The sequence below is a fragment of the Cnephaeus nilssonii genome (assembly GCF_951640355.1).
Source record: "Cnephaeus nilssonii genome assembly, chromosome: 3".
In the NCBI taxonomy this organism is placed as follows: Eukaryota; Metazoa; Chordata; class Mammalia; order Chiroptera; family Vespertilionidae; genus Cnephaeus; species Cnephaeus nilssonii.
The window spans coordinates 1,934,791-1,948,507 of record NC_137074.1 but is presented as its reverse complement, the minus strand read 5'-3'; the positions used below and the strand labels follow the sequence as shown (position 1 = coordinate 1,948,507).

The 13,717-nt window shown below is 52.2% G+C and overlaps 1 protein-coding gene across 1 annotated transcript; it reads left to right on the top strand.

Moving 5' to 3' along the window:
- Positions 1-3,938: 3,938 nt before the first annotated feature.
- ATP5PO (ATP synthase peripheral stalk subunit OSCP) lies at positions 3,939-12,007 on the top strand. The gene is made up of 7 exons (XM_079767098.1): positions 3,939-4,045; positions 5,118-5,168; positions 6,074-6,184; positions 7,185-7,314; positions 9,961-10,073; positions 11,481-11,567; positions 11,827-12,007. Exons 1-7 carry the CDS (start codon positions 4,010-4,012, stop codon positions 11,938-11,940), a joined length of 642 nt encoding a protein of 213 aa, XP_079623224.1. The 5' UTR covers positions 3,939-4,009; the 3' UTR covers positions 11,941-12,007.
- The last annotated feature ends 1,710 nt before the right edge of the window (positions 12,008-13,717 follow it).

Sequence of the window (13,717 nt, the reverse complement as noted above, 5' to 3'; positions counted from 1 at the left end):
GTTTACATGATGCTGTTAACCAACGTTGTCCCCAACAAATCTGATTATTTAAAAAAGAGCCCTGGCCCGTGGGCCTCCATCAGTTGGGCATCGTCCCCTGCACCCCAAAGCTGCTGATTCAATCCCAGGTCAGGACACATGCCCAGACTGAGGGCTCCATCCCTAATGGGGATCCCATAGGTTTCAAGAATGGGTGCAGGAGGCAGCGGATCGATGTCCCACTCTCTCATATAAAAGTCAATTTTTTAAAAAGTAGGCGTAAAAGGAAGGAAGTGACCTCCAGGCCGGTGGTGTGTGCCTTGATGCTGACCGTGGAGCGGCCGTGGAAGGCGACTGGAGCGCTGTTGGACCTCGTCTGCCCGAAGCAGGGCCGCGTCTGGGAGCTGGGCGCTGTCAGACCGGACCGTGGCCTCCGGGCGCCCAGCGTGACGGGCAGCACCGTGGCCGCCTTCTCCTCCTTCTGATGGTGGCGGGGACACCTGCGCGTTGTAGGAAAACACAGAAGGTGGTTTGTGGGGTTTTCTTCAGAGTCATTACGTATTTCCTATGTCCCTGAATATCCGTGGCCAATCTCTCTGGAATGGCCGCACAATTTAAAAAGCCATTTTCCTCCCCGCAGACGTTTGTTTCCGATTTTTCACGGTTTTAAAGTGAGTGACGTGAACATTTTGCACGTTAACCTTCCCCCAGATTTCTTAAAACATTTCTTAAAATATATGCAATTGAGGGCTCATGACACACACATGTGGCATGAGGAAATAAAACAGCGAGAAATATGTGTTTGAAATCAAAAGTCAGCACAAAAGATCAAAGTCCAGATCTGACGTCCGGGTTTCGCTGCCACTTTTAAACAACTTCGGTTTGTACGAGGGAAGGGGCTGTAAAAGCAGAGTGCTAAGTCTTCTCTTCTATGGGACACAATTCTTTTCTTCCCAAGTCCTTTCCTTTCCAAACTCTGTCCTGCCGCCGCGTCTGCAGCCCCAGCCGGTCCCTGCGGGCTGTGCCTCAGTGGGGCTTCCCTCGGTGCCCAGGCCCGGAGCCGGTGGGAAAGAGGTTTGGCGGCAGGGGCATCGGGCGTCTTCCGTGTTCCTCTGATTGTCTGGATCACCCAGATGGAAGCAGCATCGAAATCCCCGCCCAGAAATCCGTCCTGACCCAGGCCTGCGCTTCCTAGGTGAGCTGAGAAGTTTCACCGCCTAGAAAATGGGGGTGTCCTGAGACTCGGAATAAAAATGAAACCGTAGGTGTGCAGCCACCTAATCAACCCTAAAACTCCAACAGCCCGAGGCCCTGTTTTCTAAGATTATCTGCTGCTGACCCAGCCTCATTGTCCTGAGGGCTTAATGATTCAGGGAGGGGCCGTGCGAGGGATGTGGGGGGAGGCAGGGTGCTCCAGGCTGGACGAGGCCAGTTTGAGTCCAAAGGAAAGAAGGAGAAACGGTCAGATTAAAGGAATGAAGTTTCTGCACCGTCACAAACAGTTTCCTGATTGATTACCGATGCCATAAAGAGTCTAGAGAGTTCTAGGTGTATCTGGCCCGGGACATTTCATGTGTGCGGCGTCTATTAGCACCCCCACACTGGGAAGCACGGGGTCTGTGGCGGTGTCACATAGAACGTAAGGTCTATGGGGGGAAGCGGTTTGTCTTGCACCCTGCTGGGCCTTCAGGGCCCAGAACAGCTGCCTGCACGTAATAGTTGCTCAATAAAATGTGTTGCCTATACTTTGTTAGGCTCATTTGAAACCAGCCTCTGAAAGATAGTTTGCAGGGGGGCGGGGCGGGGGTTGGGGGCGGGAGGTGAAACAAGGCTGGTCTGCACTGTTAGTGAAAGCATAAAGGGGTTAAAACTTCCGAAAAGCAGAGTGGATGACAGATTTTTTAAATGCTCACACCCTGTCGCCAAGTTGTGCCGGTTCAGGAAATCTATCTGGAAATTATCCTAAGTATAAAGTGTGTGTGTGTGGGGGGGGGGGGGGGTAGTTTGTGTCTAAAGATGCTCAGGAGATGCAGTATTGTTTAAAATGGCCAAAAAGAAATTTTTTTAAAAAAACGGAAACCATCTGAATTATGTTAAAAAAATAATTGACTAAAGTCACAGACTATCCGCTTGATGGTTTACTCTGCAGCCGTTAAGATGATATTGTCCAACAAACTATAAAAGAGTCCGGAGGCTTTGCTGGAAATAAATGATAGAGATTCATTCCAGGGTCTTGGCGTTTGCAACCTAGAAATACAGTCAGGCAAAGACCCAGAAGTGTTCCAAAGAAGAGGAAAACGTCAAACATTCACAGACTAAAAAGCCTGTTGTTGAGAATTGTCAGCCCTGCATCCCTAGCCCCAGGATGGTCCAGGGCGGTTAGGAGTCAGGGGTCAGGCGGCCAGGGTGATGGGTGCCAGGTGGCCCAGAAGATGGGCACCAGGAGGTCTGGGAAATCCGATGGCCTGGAGAGCAGATGCCAGGTGAGTGCGTGTGCATCTGTTAGGGGCTCACTAGGGGGTTATCTGGAGGTCTGGTGGGCGTCCAGATGCATACGGAGGCATTGACACAAGACCGGAAAGCTCAAAGCAATTGAAGTTCCGGGCCAATGAGAACAAGAATGGGGTCCTTCCTCAGGCCGTCACTTCATCATGTTAGCAATTTTAGCAGCTTGGTGAAAGTGACTCCGTTTTTCCTCATGTATTAAGGAAAAAGGCAAGATACTAAGTTATGTACAAATTGTGAATCTGTATATATAATAAAAAATAAACACAAAATAAAGAACTAACGTTATTGGGTGCCACTGTGTCAAGCGATTGTTCTAAATACTTTACATATATATGAACCTCCTTATCTTCCTAACAACCTATAAGGCAGGTACTATTACTTACAATGCCCATTTTATAGATGAGAAAACTGAAGCACAGAGAAGTTGTATAATTGGGCCAAGGTCACCAAAAGGACTGGGATTTAAGCGGCCTGAGCGGCCACTGCCTGAAAAATACCGGGGACAACACACCCAAATCCTGATAACAGCTGCCTCTGGGTGTGGGAAAGAGGCAATTGCATTCCTTCTTTTTTTGCATTTTTACAAGTTTTTGTGTGTGTGTGTTTGTAATAATGAGTAAAACTGCACTCTAAAAGGATAAGTTAATGAATAAATTTGTGTTCGTATAATAGATCTGAGCAGAAAAAACACACACGTTTCAATGGACCGCAGGACCCCATTATTACAGCCAGGTAATTCCAGCCCCGCCCTCTGTGGGCCAACTCTATTCTGCACAGAAGAGACCATTAGAGTGAGCTCCACTTAGGGGGAGACAGGTTGGACATGGGCTGCTTTTATGAAGGCGAGTGTTGGGCCCTCAGTTTCAGTGCCACGCTTGTTCAAACCCCAGGGCTCCTATTTTAGGTCTAGTTCTCAGATTATCACACTACCCAGAATCAAGAGTCTAGCTGGGTCTCACAAACCAACAGATAGTCGCTATACTCAGGTGAGATGGGGCTGGGGGGCGGGGAGGGGGGTGGAGGGGCAGTCATGTCCCAGTACAGGCACGTAGTGTCTGCTTCTGGAGCTGTAAGGTTGGTTGGTTGGTTGGTTGTTGTTTTTAAATACAGCGTGAGGAGCTGCGCTTGAAACGCTTTGGGTGGTTGGAAGAAGGCATAAAGATGCTAACGATGCCAGCGATGCATGTGACGGGGCACAAATGCCACCGTGCTTATCTACGTGGAAACTGTAAAGCTGGGGACACTACGTCCATTCCCAAGTAAGATCGGACCCGCCAGGGCCACCCCGTTAAGCAAGGACTCCATTCTCAGGTGCTCTCAGCCCACCAGCCCCAGCCCCAGTCCACTAGTTTACCTCCCGCCTCTAAGGACTACAACTCCCAGCCCGAGGGAGCAGCCGGCGCATGCGGCCTGACGACCTGCGCCTACATTTCCCAGCGGGCCGAGCGGCTACGCTGACGCACGCATGCGCCCTCGCACCTCCCTCCCAGCCCGGGTTTGACCTCCAGCCGCCGGGGAGAAGATGGCCTCGCCTGCAGTGTCCGGGCTCTCCCGGCAGGTGAGACGGCGGAGCCCTGAAGGCCGGCGGGAGGATGCCCCCCGGGGTGACCGCGCCGGACCCCTAGAGCCACAGTGCGAGGCCACAGCTGGGGAGCGTGGCCGCCGTTCAGGGTGGCGGGGTCCGGCGAGTGGGGGCGGCTCGGGCGGCCGCGCACCCGCACCCCGGGCGCGGCGGGCCTGCCCTCGCGTCCTCGGAGCCGCAGGCTTGAGGCCCCGGGAGCTGGGCGCCCGGCCTCCGCGGCTTGCGAGCTCAGGACCTGGCCCTCCCCCAGCTCGTCCGTCTCCCTTCGGGCCCGGCTCTGAGCCGCGGGGTCGCCGTGGTGCTGAGGAATGAGTGACCGTGAAGCGCGTCCCGCGTTCTGACGAGGAAAGTGAGGCGGCCGCGGTTCAAGGGCCCGTCCTGCCCGGCCGGTCGGGGCAGAGCTGCGGGCCGGACCCCGGAGCCTCACGGCAGAAGGAGAGGAAGCCCGCGCCCTTGGTGCTGTTTGTACCGCCCTGACCTCCGACCGCCCCTCATTCCCGCCGGTGTCACGGCTCCGTCCTCAGCCGGCTTCGTTGTGGACGGCGGAGCCGGTGTGTGACGGTGCCCCGCGCCCCGCAGGGGGCTGGCCCTCCGCGGCCGGGCTGCCCTCAGAACCGGAGCCGGTTCTCACACCGGCCCCGCTCCCAGCTCCGGGCTCAGCCTTATTCCCAGGCGGCCCTGGGACCTGAGAAGGCCCAGCTCTTGCGGAGGATGACCGGGACCCGGCCACTTTGTGGTGCAATCCCGCTCGCGGGTGGTACTGTAAATGCTAAACATTGAAACACCAGTCTCACCGAAATGAGCGTTTCCTCCTTGTTCTGTTGTGCCGGCCTCGGCCTGTCCCAGCACCGAGCTGGTCCGCGGGAGGGCCGTTTCCCAAGCAGCGGGGCCTGGCTCTCCGCGGGGGATGCCCTCACTCAGTCTGTGATGACACCGAGAAGCGGGGGGACCTGGCCGGGCCCACGTCCTAGTTAAGTGACTGACTGGCTTCAATGTAGACAGCCCTCCCCTCGGTATCCGAGCTGACCTGCTTTCCTTTGTTTCAAAGGTGCGATGCTTCAGCACGTCTGTGGCCCGGCCGTTCGCCAAGCTCGTCCGGGTAGGTCCGCTTCCTCTTTGTGATTGTGAAGCAGCCATAGCGGGAGGGCCTGGACGCGTGCGCTCTTGTGGTTCCAAAACGCGCCATGTGCATGGGGCTAGGGAACGAATAGTGTCGAATGCCTGCTGTGCGGCTGGCACATGGGTAACCTTCAAACAGGAGGATCCCTGAACCCCAAAACAAGGGTGGGGAGTAGCTGGCCTTCCCACTTCTCAAGAGGAAATGGAGACTCCGGAGGACTTGTCCCGTGTCACTCAGCTTGGTCCTGGGACCAGACCTCATTCAGAGCCTGAGCTTTTCTCTGCAGCCACACAGCACCACGCGGGGGGGGGGGGGGGGGGGGGGGTGTAGTTGTACACCCAGGGCCAGGAGCAGAGGAAGCCTGCAGGGTATTGTGAGAAACACGTCAAGCCGCAGGCACATAGTAAATGGCTAAAGGGCTCCGCTGGTGAGGAGGCTCTGAGAGACACAGCATCCTGTGACATGCACGGAGTGTGCTTTACATGTTTCATAAACGCCTGCTTTCGTGGCTCTCACATGTTCAAAACTGCCTCCCATCGGTGTTAAAACCTCCCACACTTGACACTGACCAGCACTGCATTCAAAGGAAGCCAGCCATCTCCCGGTTAATGGACTTGAGTCTCGGTAGTTTGGCTGACAGGGGTGTTGGACGCCGTCTTTCCTAAGGCCCTCGTTCTCCGGGAGGAACTGGAGGTTCAAGGATCGACCGGCCGGGGAAAGACTTCCAGTTTGAGAATTGCCATTCAGGATAGCTCTCTGACAACATAGTTAACCTCGTATGCTACAAAAGGTGTCTTTTTAAAGTTACAACTATTTAATTCTGCTATTGACTGTAGGATATTAACTGATTTTCCTTTTGTCCCCTGTCCCGCCTTCGTTTAAAGCCACCTGTTCAGATATACGGTGTAGAAGGCCGCTATGCCACTGCTCTGTATTCCGCGGCATCTAAACAGAACAAACTGGAACAAGTAGAAAAGGAGTTGGCAAGAGTAGCAGTAAGTAGCTTTCCTGCCCGTTACGTACTACATTCCAACTGTATTTTCTTCCTTTAGAGAACGACCTGGGTTGTGGGACGGGGTTTGGCTAAAACCGGAAGTCGGTGGAGACGGAGAAAGGAGCCCCTTGCCTTAAGGCTGTGAGTAAGAGGGAGAGAAAAGTGTGGCGCTCCAGGGCATCACTGACTGTCCATTGGGCAGCCCAGATTCCAGAATGCTTTCATGTATGTAACCCAGCATGGTTCGGGAAGAACGTGTGTGTGGGGCCACCACATGGCAGTTTCTCAGTAGATGGCAGCGGATCAGAGACAGGACCCAGGCGGGCGCCAGGGAGAAGCTGCCGACGCAGTAACTGAGGGCAGGCCGGCCGGGGTGTAACAGAGAGGGAAGCGGCGTCGGTCACTGGATCCAGACGTGTGGTTTCACAAAGGGGAGACAAAGGGCTCTCTCCGGTGCCTGCACTCCTGTCTCCTGCCTGCTCTCCCTCCCGGACGGGGGGTGGGGTGGGGGGGGGCTGTTCGGAAGCACCACACGCCCGGGCTGGGCTGGTCTCGAGCTCGGAGAGGTAGCACAGAGGGTCAGCCTGAGACACAGAGGCCCCCGGGGGTGGCACCGTGTAGGTCTGCACCTGAGTGCTGGCATGGCTAGTGTCCTCTCGGTACGTGAAAACTAGGGTAGTCCCCATATTAAACACGTTAAATACGCAGTGAACTGGATCTTTGGGTGCTTACCGTTTTTATAGTCTGTCGAAAAGCAAAAGTTAATTTTAAGAAATTTCAAAAAATGTCTACATTTTTTCAAGAAATAGTGTCTCCTGTGTGAAATCATGGTGTGGTGTATTCTTAAAGGCAGAGAAAATTACTTGATTGTAAACTGTTCTTTGTGCTTTGAGAGTGCCCGTTTAATTCATGAAATACATGATTCATAAGAAGTATGTGGATGGCAGCTGGGATCGTTGGTGCTCTAAAGAACTTAAGAAATTCTTTTTTGGCACTTTCAGCAACTCCTGAAGGAACCCAAAATGGCTGCTTCGATCTTGAATCCCTTTACAAAGCGTTCTATTAAAGTGAAAAGCCTGAATGACATGACCACCAAAGAGAAGTTTTCTCCCCTCACGTCCAACCTGATCAGTAAGTACTAGATCTTTCTCCCGAGGCTCTGCAGATTCGCTGTGGGGTGCGGGCCAGGGGCAGGCGCATGGGCGCCAGCTGCCCTTGACAGTGAGTCAGGCCTCACCCCGCCTGTCCTTGACTCTCGCCAGTGAACCGTCTGTGGGTTCAGGTTTGAGGGGCACTGGCTAAAGATACTGAGATGTAAAAATGTCTAATCTCAGTATCTCAACCCACGGGGCCCCCAGTGGGAGTCACACCAACAGAATGGTTGGTATCCTGGCTGTCCCTCTGTCCTTGGAGAAATTGTGATCCTTCGGTTCATCAGGCTGCTTTCAAACCCCCTGGTCAACTCAGAACACAAGTTCCAAAGCATGTGTATTCGCGCACCATTTTTTAATATGCACAGTGTTGAGGATTTGTAGCCGAATGTTAAATTCTGTGCCCTCCATTTGAAAATCAGATTGCAAGCTATGATCAAAATATTCAAAGAAGAACTAACAATCAAACAAGAGCTAACGCCTCTCCTTCTCTAACTATTCCAAAAAATCCAAGAGGAGTGAAGAATCCCAAGCTCCTTTTACGAGACCAGCATTATCCTAATTCTAAAACCAGATAAAGACACCACAGAGAAAAAAAATTATAGGCCAGTATCCCTGAACACAGGTGCTAAAATCCTCAGCAAAGTATTAGCAAGTCAGATCTCCAGCTATACATTTAAAAGATCATACGCCATGGCCAAGTGGGATTTAGTCCAGGGATGCAGGCTGGTACAATATATGCAAATAAATTAATTTGATACAGCACATAAACCAATTGAAGGATAACAATCCAGCACCCATTTATGATTAAAACCCAGCAAAGTGGGAATAGAGGGAACATACCTTAGTATAACAAAGGCTATATATGACACGCCTACAGCTAACATCGTACTCAGCGGGCAGAAGCTAAAAGCATTTCCCTTAAAATCAGGAACAAGCTGGGTGTCAGCTTTCACCTCTCTTATCCAGCATAGCACTGGAAGGCCTGGCCACCGCAGTCAGACAAAAAAAGAAAAGGCATCCAATTAGAAACTAGAAAGGAAAATATTATTTGTAGATGACGTGATACTATATATAGAGAGAGAACCCTAAAAATCCCACCAAAAAAACTACTAGAACTGATAACTTAGTAAAGTAGCAGAATACAAAATATCCAGAAATCATTTGCATATTTATACACCAATAATGAACTATCAGAAAGGCAAACTAAGAAAACAACCCCATTTACAGTCACATTACAAAAAAAAAAAAAAAGCACACAAAAACTAGGAATAAAGTTAACCCAGGATGTAAAACACCTATACTTAGAAAATTATAAGACACCGAAGAAAGAAATTGAAGGAGATACGAGTAGATCATATACCATGCTCATGAATAGGAAGAAGTAATGTCATTAAAATGTCCATACTAGCCAAAGCAATGTATAGGTAGATTCAACACAATTCCTATTGAGATACCAGTGGTAGATTTCACAGAACGAGAACAAATATTCCAAAAATCTGTATGGAACCATCAAAACAGCCTGGGACTGGCACAAAAACAGACCTTTAGATCAATGGAACAGAACAGAGAGCCCAGAGATAAACCCATCCTTTATGGTCAATTAATATTGGACAGAGGAGGCAAGAACATACAGTGGGGCAAAGATAACCTATTGAATGAATGGTGTTGGGAAAGCTGGACAGATTCATGCAAAAAAAATGACACTAGACCATCTTCTTACACCATGCACAAGAATAAACTCAAAATGGGTTAAAGACTTAAATGTTAGACTCAAAACCATAAAAATCTTAGAAGAAAACATAGACAGTAAAGTCTCGGACATTTCTTGTAGCACTATTTTTTCCAATATATTTTTTGGGAAAAGGCAAATAAAAAGTGGGACTGCATCAAAATTAAAAGACAACCCACTGAATAGGAGAACATACCAGAGATACATCCGACAGGTTAATATCCAAAATTTATAAAGAACTGATGCAACTTGACACCAAGAAACCAATCCAATTTAAAAAACGGGCAAAGAACCTGAGTAGACACCACTCCAAAGAGAGCATGCAGGTGGCAAATACACAGGAAAAGGTGCTCACCATCACTAAGCAGAGAGATGCAAGTTAACACTGTGGGCTGGCTGAGAAAGGTGAAGGGATTAAGCAAATTATATCTTGCAAATTGGGGTAAGGCACACACCCCTTACTAATTTAAATGCATGTTGGTGCAGTCTTCTTTAAGAAAACAAACTAACATTGAATAACAGTTACATCTTCTTCATTCACATTCTTAAAGAGCATTAAATATAATATTTTTTAAAATATATATTTTTATTGATTTCAGGGAGGAAGGGAGAGGGAGAGAGAAAGAGATAGAAATATCACAGATGAGAAAATCATTGATCGGCTGCCTCCTGCACACCCCCTACTGGGGATCGAGCCTGCAACCAGGCATGTGCCCTGACCAGAATAGAACCCGGGCCTCTCAGTCCGCAGGCCAACACTATCCACTGAGCCAACCCAGCTAGGGCTGAATACAGTATTTTCAGGCCACAAATGATGCTTTGGAGGTGACCATAAACCCATGAATGACCATTTTAAGTGAGTGTCCAGTGACTGAAACACCTTCACTTCCCCAGATTTGCTCGCTGAAAATGGCCGCCTGACCAGCACTCCCGCCGTCATTTCTGCCTTTTCCACCATGATGAGTGTCCACCGGGGAGAGGTCCCGTGCACTGTGACCACTGCGTCTGTAAGTGAGGGGCTGTGGCCGCTGCGTTCGCCTGGCATTCCATGCATCGCATTTGGCAGAACAAAAAAGAGAAAACGGGCGAAAATCGGGGCCTGGGGAAAGGTGACCTGTCCCGGAGGTTTGCTCTGTTCGCCAGCTTCCGAGAGCCTGCGCTCTGGAGCGGCCGCGTGACCTTCACGCCTCCCTGACCGGAGGCTGTTCCTAAGGCCGGAGCCGGGCTGAGGGTGCTGGGAAACAGTGATGGTGTTAGGTTTGTGCTGCGATGCAGGCGTGAGTTCTTTGTTCGTTACTGAGACTCGGGTTTCCAGTCTGGGGGTGAAGGGGCGAGTGTGGGGCACACAGGCCTCTTGCTGACTGGATGGCGTGGCTGTAATAGCCGCCATTTGCTGAACCCTTCCATGTGCGGGTACTTGTGTAATGTATTGGCCGCGGTCCATGCGAAGTAGAAGTATGGTTCTCTCTGTTACAGGCAAGGAAACAAGCCAGGGAGGTTAAGTTGTTCGTTCTGGTCACAAGTGGTGAAGCTGGATTCGAACTCAGACCTCTCTCAGCAGCCCATGCTCCTTCGGCTCCCCCCTCCCCAGAGTTCATTGTCTTGTCTCGAGTCTGTCTTTTCCTGCTGCGCTTCCGTGTAGGGAACCGTCTGTGGGACTTGGCCCTGGAGGGCGCACAGGTGTGCTCGAGTCGGCGGCCTGGCCTCCTGGCGGCCATTCCTAGTCCGCACGGCGCTCTGCGTCTCCAACGGGCGGTGTCAGGGACGACCCATTCCATTTCGTTTATTGATTTTAGAGACAGAGGGAGAGAGACATGGATTGTGGTTCCACTTATCCATGCCTCCAGTGGTCGGTTCCTGTGTGTGCCCTGACCGCGGGTGGAACCCGCAACCTTGGCGTAGCAGGACGACGCTCCAACCTGGCCCGGCCAGTTTCAGGGACATTTACTGGCTCGAGGGCCACACTGTCCCATGGCCAGGCCCGGGGCAGGTCGCTCTACTCTTTAATGAAACATACACTTTGATTAGTGACTAAGGGCATCGACGTTAGAAAGAGACTGATTTCAAATGTTGGCGCTGGTCCTCACTCCCTGGGCAACCTGGCGTGAGTTTCTTAGCCACCGTGAGCCTCAGTCCTCACACACGTGAAGTGGGTCTCACACACATGAAGTGGGTATCACACGTGAAGTGAGTTTCTTAGCCACCGCGAGCCTCAGTTCTCACACATGTGAAGTGGGAATAATGGCTGTTGTCCTCTCAGGGCGATGGGGCCTCCCGGGGAGACAGGGCCTCCCGGGGCTACGGGACCTCCCGGGGCGACGGGGCCTCCCCAGCTGATGCAGGCCTCCCGGGGCGATGTGGGGAGTGTCCGTTCTGCTTCCTCTGAGTGTAAAGAGGGTTATGTTCCTCTCCAGGCTTTAGATGAAGCCTCTCTCTCGGAATTAAAGACGGTCCTGAACAGCTTCCTGGGGAAAGGCCAAGTGTTGAAGCTGGAGGTGAAGGTAGGTTTGTTACATGGTGTTTCCTCGGGCTGTCACTCAGGACACTGAGACGTCAGGGCTGTCCGGGCGGCTGTGCCTGTCCTGGGACTTGGCACTTCCTGTCGGAACAGCTGATCGGCCCCCCTCCCCCCCCCCCCCCCCCTCGGGTGTGCTCACGTCTCAGCGTAGGCACACGTGGCCTTGGAGGCGCTTTTCGTCGTTCCACTAGCTTGGCGCAAGGTCGTGTGTTTTCACATTTCCATCCCGTTTCCTCTCCTAGACTGACCCATCCATCATGGGCGGGATGATAGTGCGCATTGGAGAGAAGTATGTTGACATGTCTGCGAAAACCAAGATCCAGAAGCTGAGCAAGGCCATGCGGGAGGTGTTCTGAACGCGCTGATGTTTCTGTCGGTGAAAATGTCAAACTTGGAGCAACAATAAAATGCTTCCTGAACAGAATATACTGCTCACTGTTCTTCAAGTGGAAACACAGGGAGCCTTATTCTTATACTAGAGGCCCGGTGCACAAATTCATGCACGGTGGGGTCTCTAGGCCTGGCCAGCGATCAGGTTCCCTGCCTCCCAGCCTCCCCGCCGCCTCCTTCCCTCACTCCCTTAGCTCCTGGCCACCGCCACTGGTCGCCTGCCATGTTCCACACCACCCCCTGGTGGTCAGCATACATCATAGCGAGCGATTGAACTCCTGGTCTCCCAGTGGAACTCCCAAGGGGACAATTTGCATATTAGCCTTTTATTATGTAGGACTAGAGGCCTGGTGCACAAAATTCATGCTTGGAGCGGGGGAGTGTCCCCTCAGCCCAGCCTGCACCCTCTCCAATCTGGGATCCCTCTCACAATCCTGGACCGCTGGCTCCTAATCGCTCACCTGCCTGCCTGCCTGGTCGCCCCTAACTGCCTCTGCATGCTGGCCTGATAGCCCCTCACTGCCCCCCCCCCCCCACCGCCAGCATAATTGCCCCCAACTGCCCCCCCCCCCAGCTGGCCTAGTCATAGGCAGCCATCTTGTGGGGGTGTGACAGTCAACTAATTTGCATATTGCCTCATTATTACATAGGATTGTTCTTACAGTATCTCCTCGTGTGAAGACTAGAGGCCCTTTGGCTAGAGAACCTAGTGTGTGTAGATTAGGAATCTAAGGAAGCTCATGTCCGTTAGGAAAAATAGTTACCCTTGAGCCTCATTTTATGCCTGGCTCCCTGACACCTGTCTCCCTGGCCTCAGCCGCAGCGGGGTGGGGGGTACCCGTGAACCAGGCTGGTCTTGGCGTTTCTGCTTTCAGAGTCCATCTCAAACAAGGATCCTGAAAGCGGTTCTATGGGCCCGACATGGCACCCCCCTCTCTGCTGCCTCCCAGCGCCAGAATCCACCCATCACTGGCCCAGAGGGTTGGGTCTCCTGAAGTGCTGGGTGGTGTTCACCCAGTTATTCTTGTGTGTGTGTGTGTGTGTGTTTAGTGATTTTTTGGTTGTTAATCACCCCCCCTTGATATTTTTTCCATTGGGAGTAGAAGGGAGGGGGAGAGAGAAGCATCAGTGTGAGAGAGACACATCGATTGGTTGCCTCCTGCACACAGCCCAACCAAGGCCCGGGATTGAGCCTGCAATGAGGTACGTGCCCTTGACCAGAATCGAACCAGTGACCCTTCAGTTCAGGGGCCAGTGATCTAGCCACTGAGCAAAACCGGCTAGGGCTGTTTTTATGAGAGAGAAACATCGATCGATTGCCTCCTGTATGCACCCGGCAGGAGCACACCCACACCGGGCATGTGCCCTGACCAGGAATTAAACCGCAAACCTTTCGGTGTACGGGCGACGCTCAACCAACTGAATGGCACGAGCCAGGTGCTCATCCCGCCCCCTGAGGAGCTGTCCGTCCTGTGCATTTCGACCTGGGGGGAGCCCAGAGTGGTGTCTTAGTGTAAAGGCAGCCCTGTTTCCTGTCGGCTCTGACAGCTTCTGGCAAAACAGATGCCTCCACTCCAGAATCTACCGAGTGGAAGAGTGCTAACAGGCAATCCGCGGGCCAGGGCAGCGCTGGCTCAGCAAGAGGAGGCAGCAGAACAGGCTTCCCACCTGCTACGCCCCTCCCCCGTGACCCAGGCGGGAGACAGGACTCCAGGGAAGGCCCATGGGGCCCGCCAGTCAAGG

Coding starts and splice junctions, on each gene's coding strand:
- ATP5PO (XM_079767098.1), top strand. CDS start 4,010: ATGGCCTCGCCTGCAGTGTCCGGGCTCTCCCGGCAG. Junction 4,046..5,117: donor TGTCCGGGCTCTCCCGGCAG/GTGAGACGGCGG, acceptor TTTGTTTCAAAG/GTGCGATGCTTCAGCACGTC. Junction 10,074..11,480: donor GCACTGTGACCACTGCGTCT/GTAAGTGAGGGG, acceptor GTTCCTCTCCAG/GCTTTAGATGAAGCCTCTCT.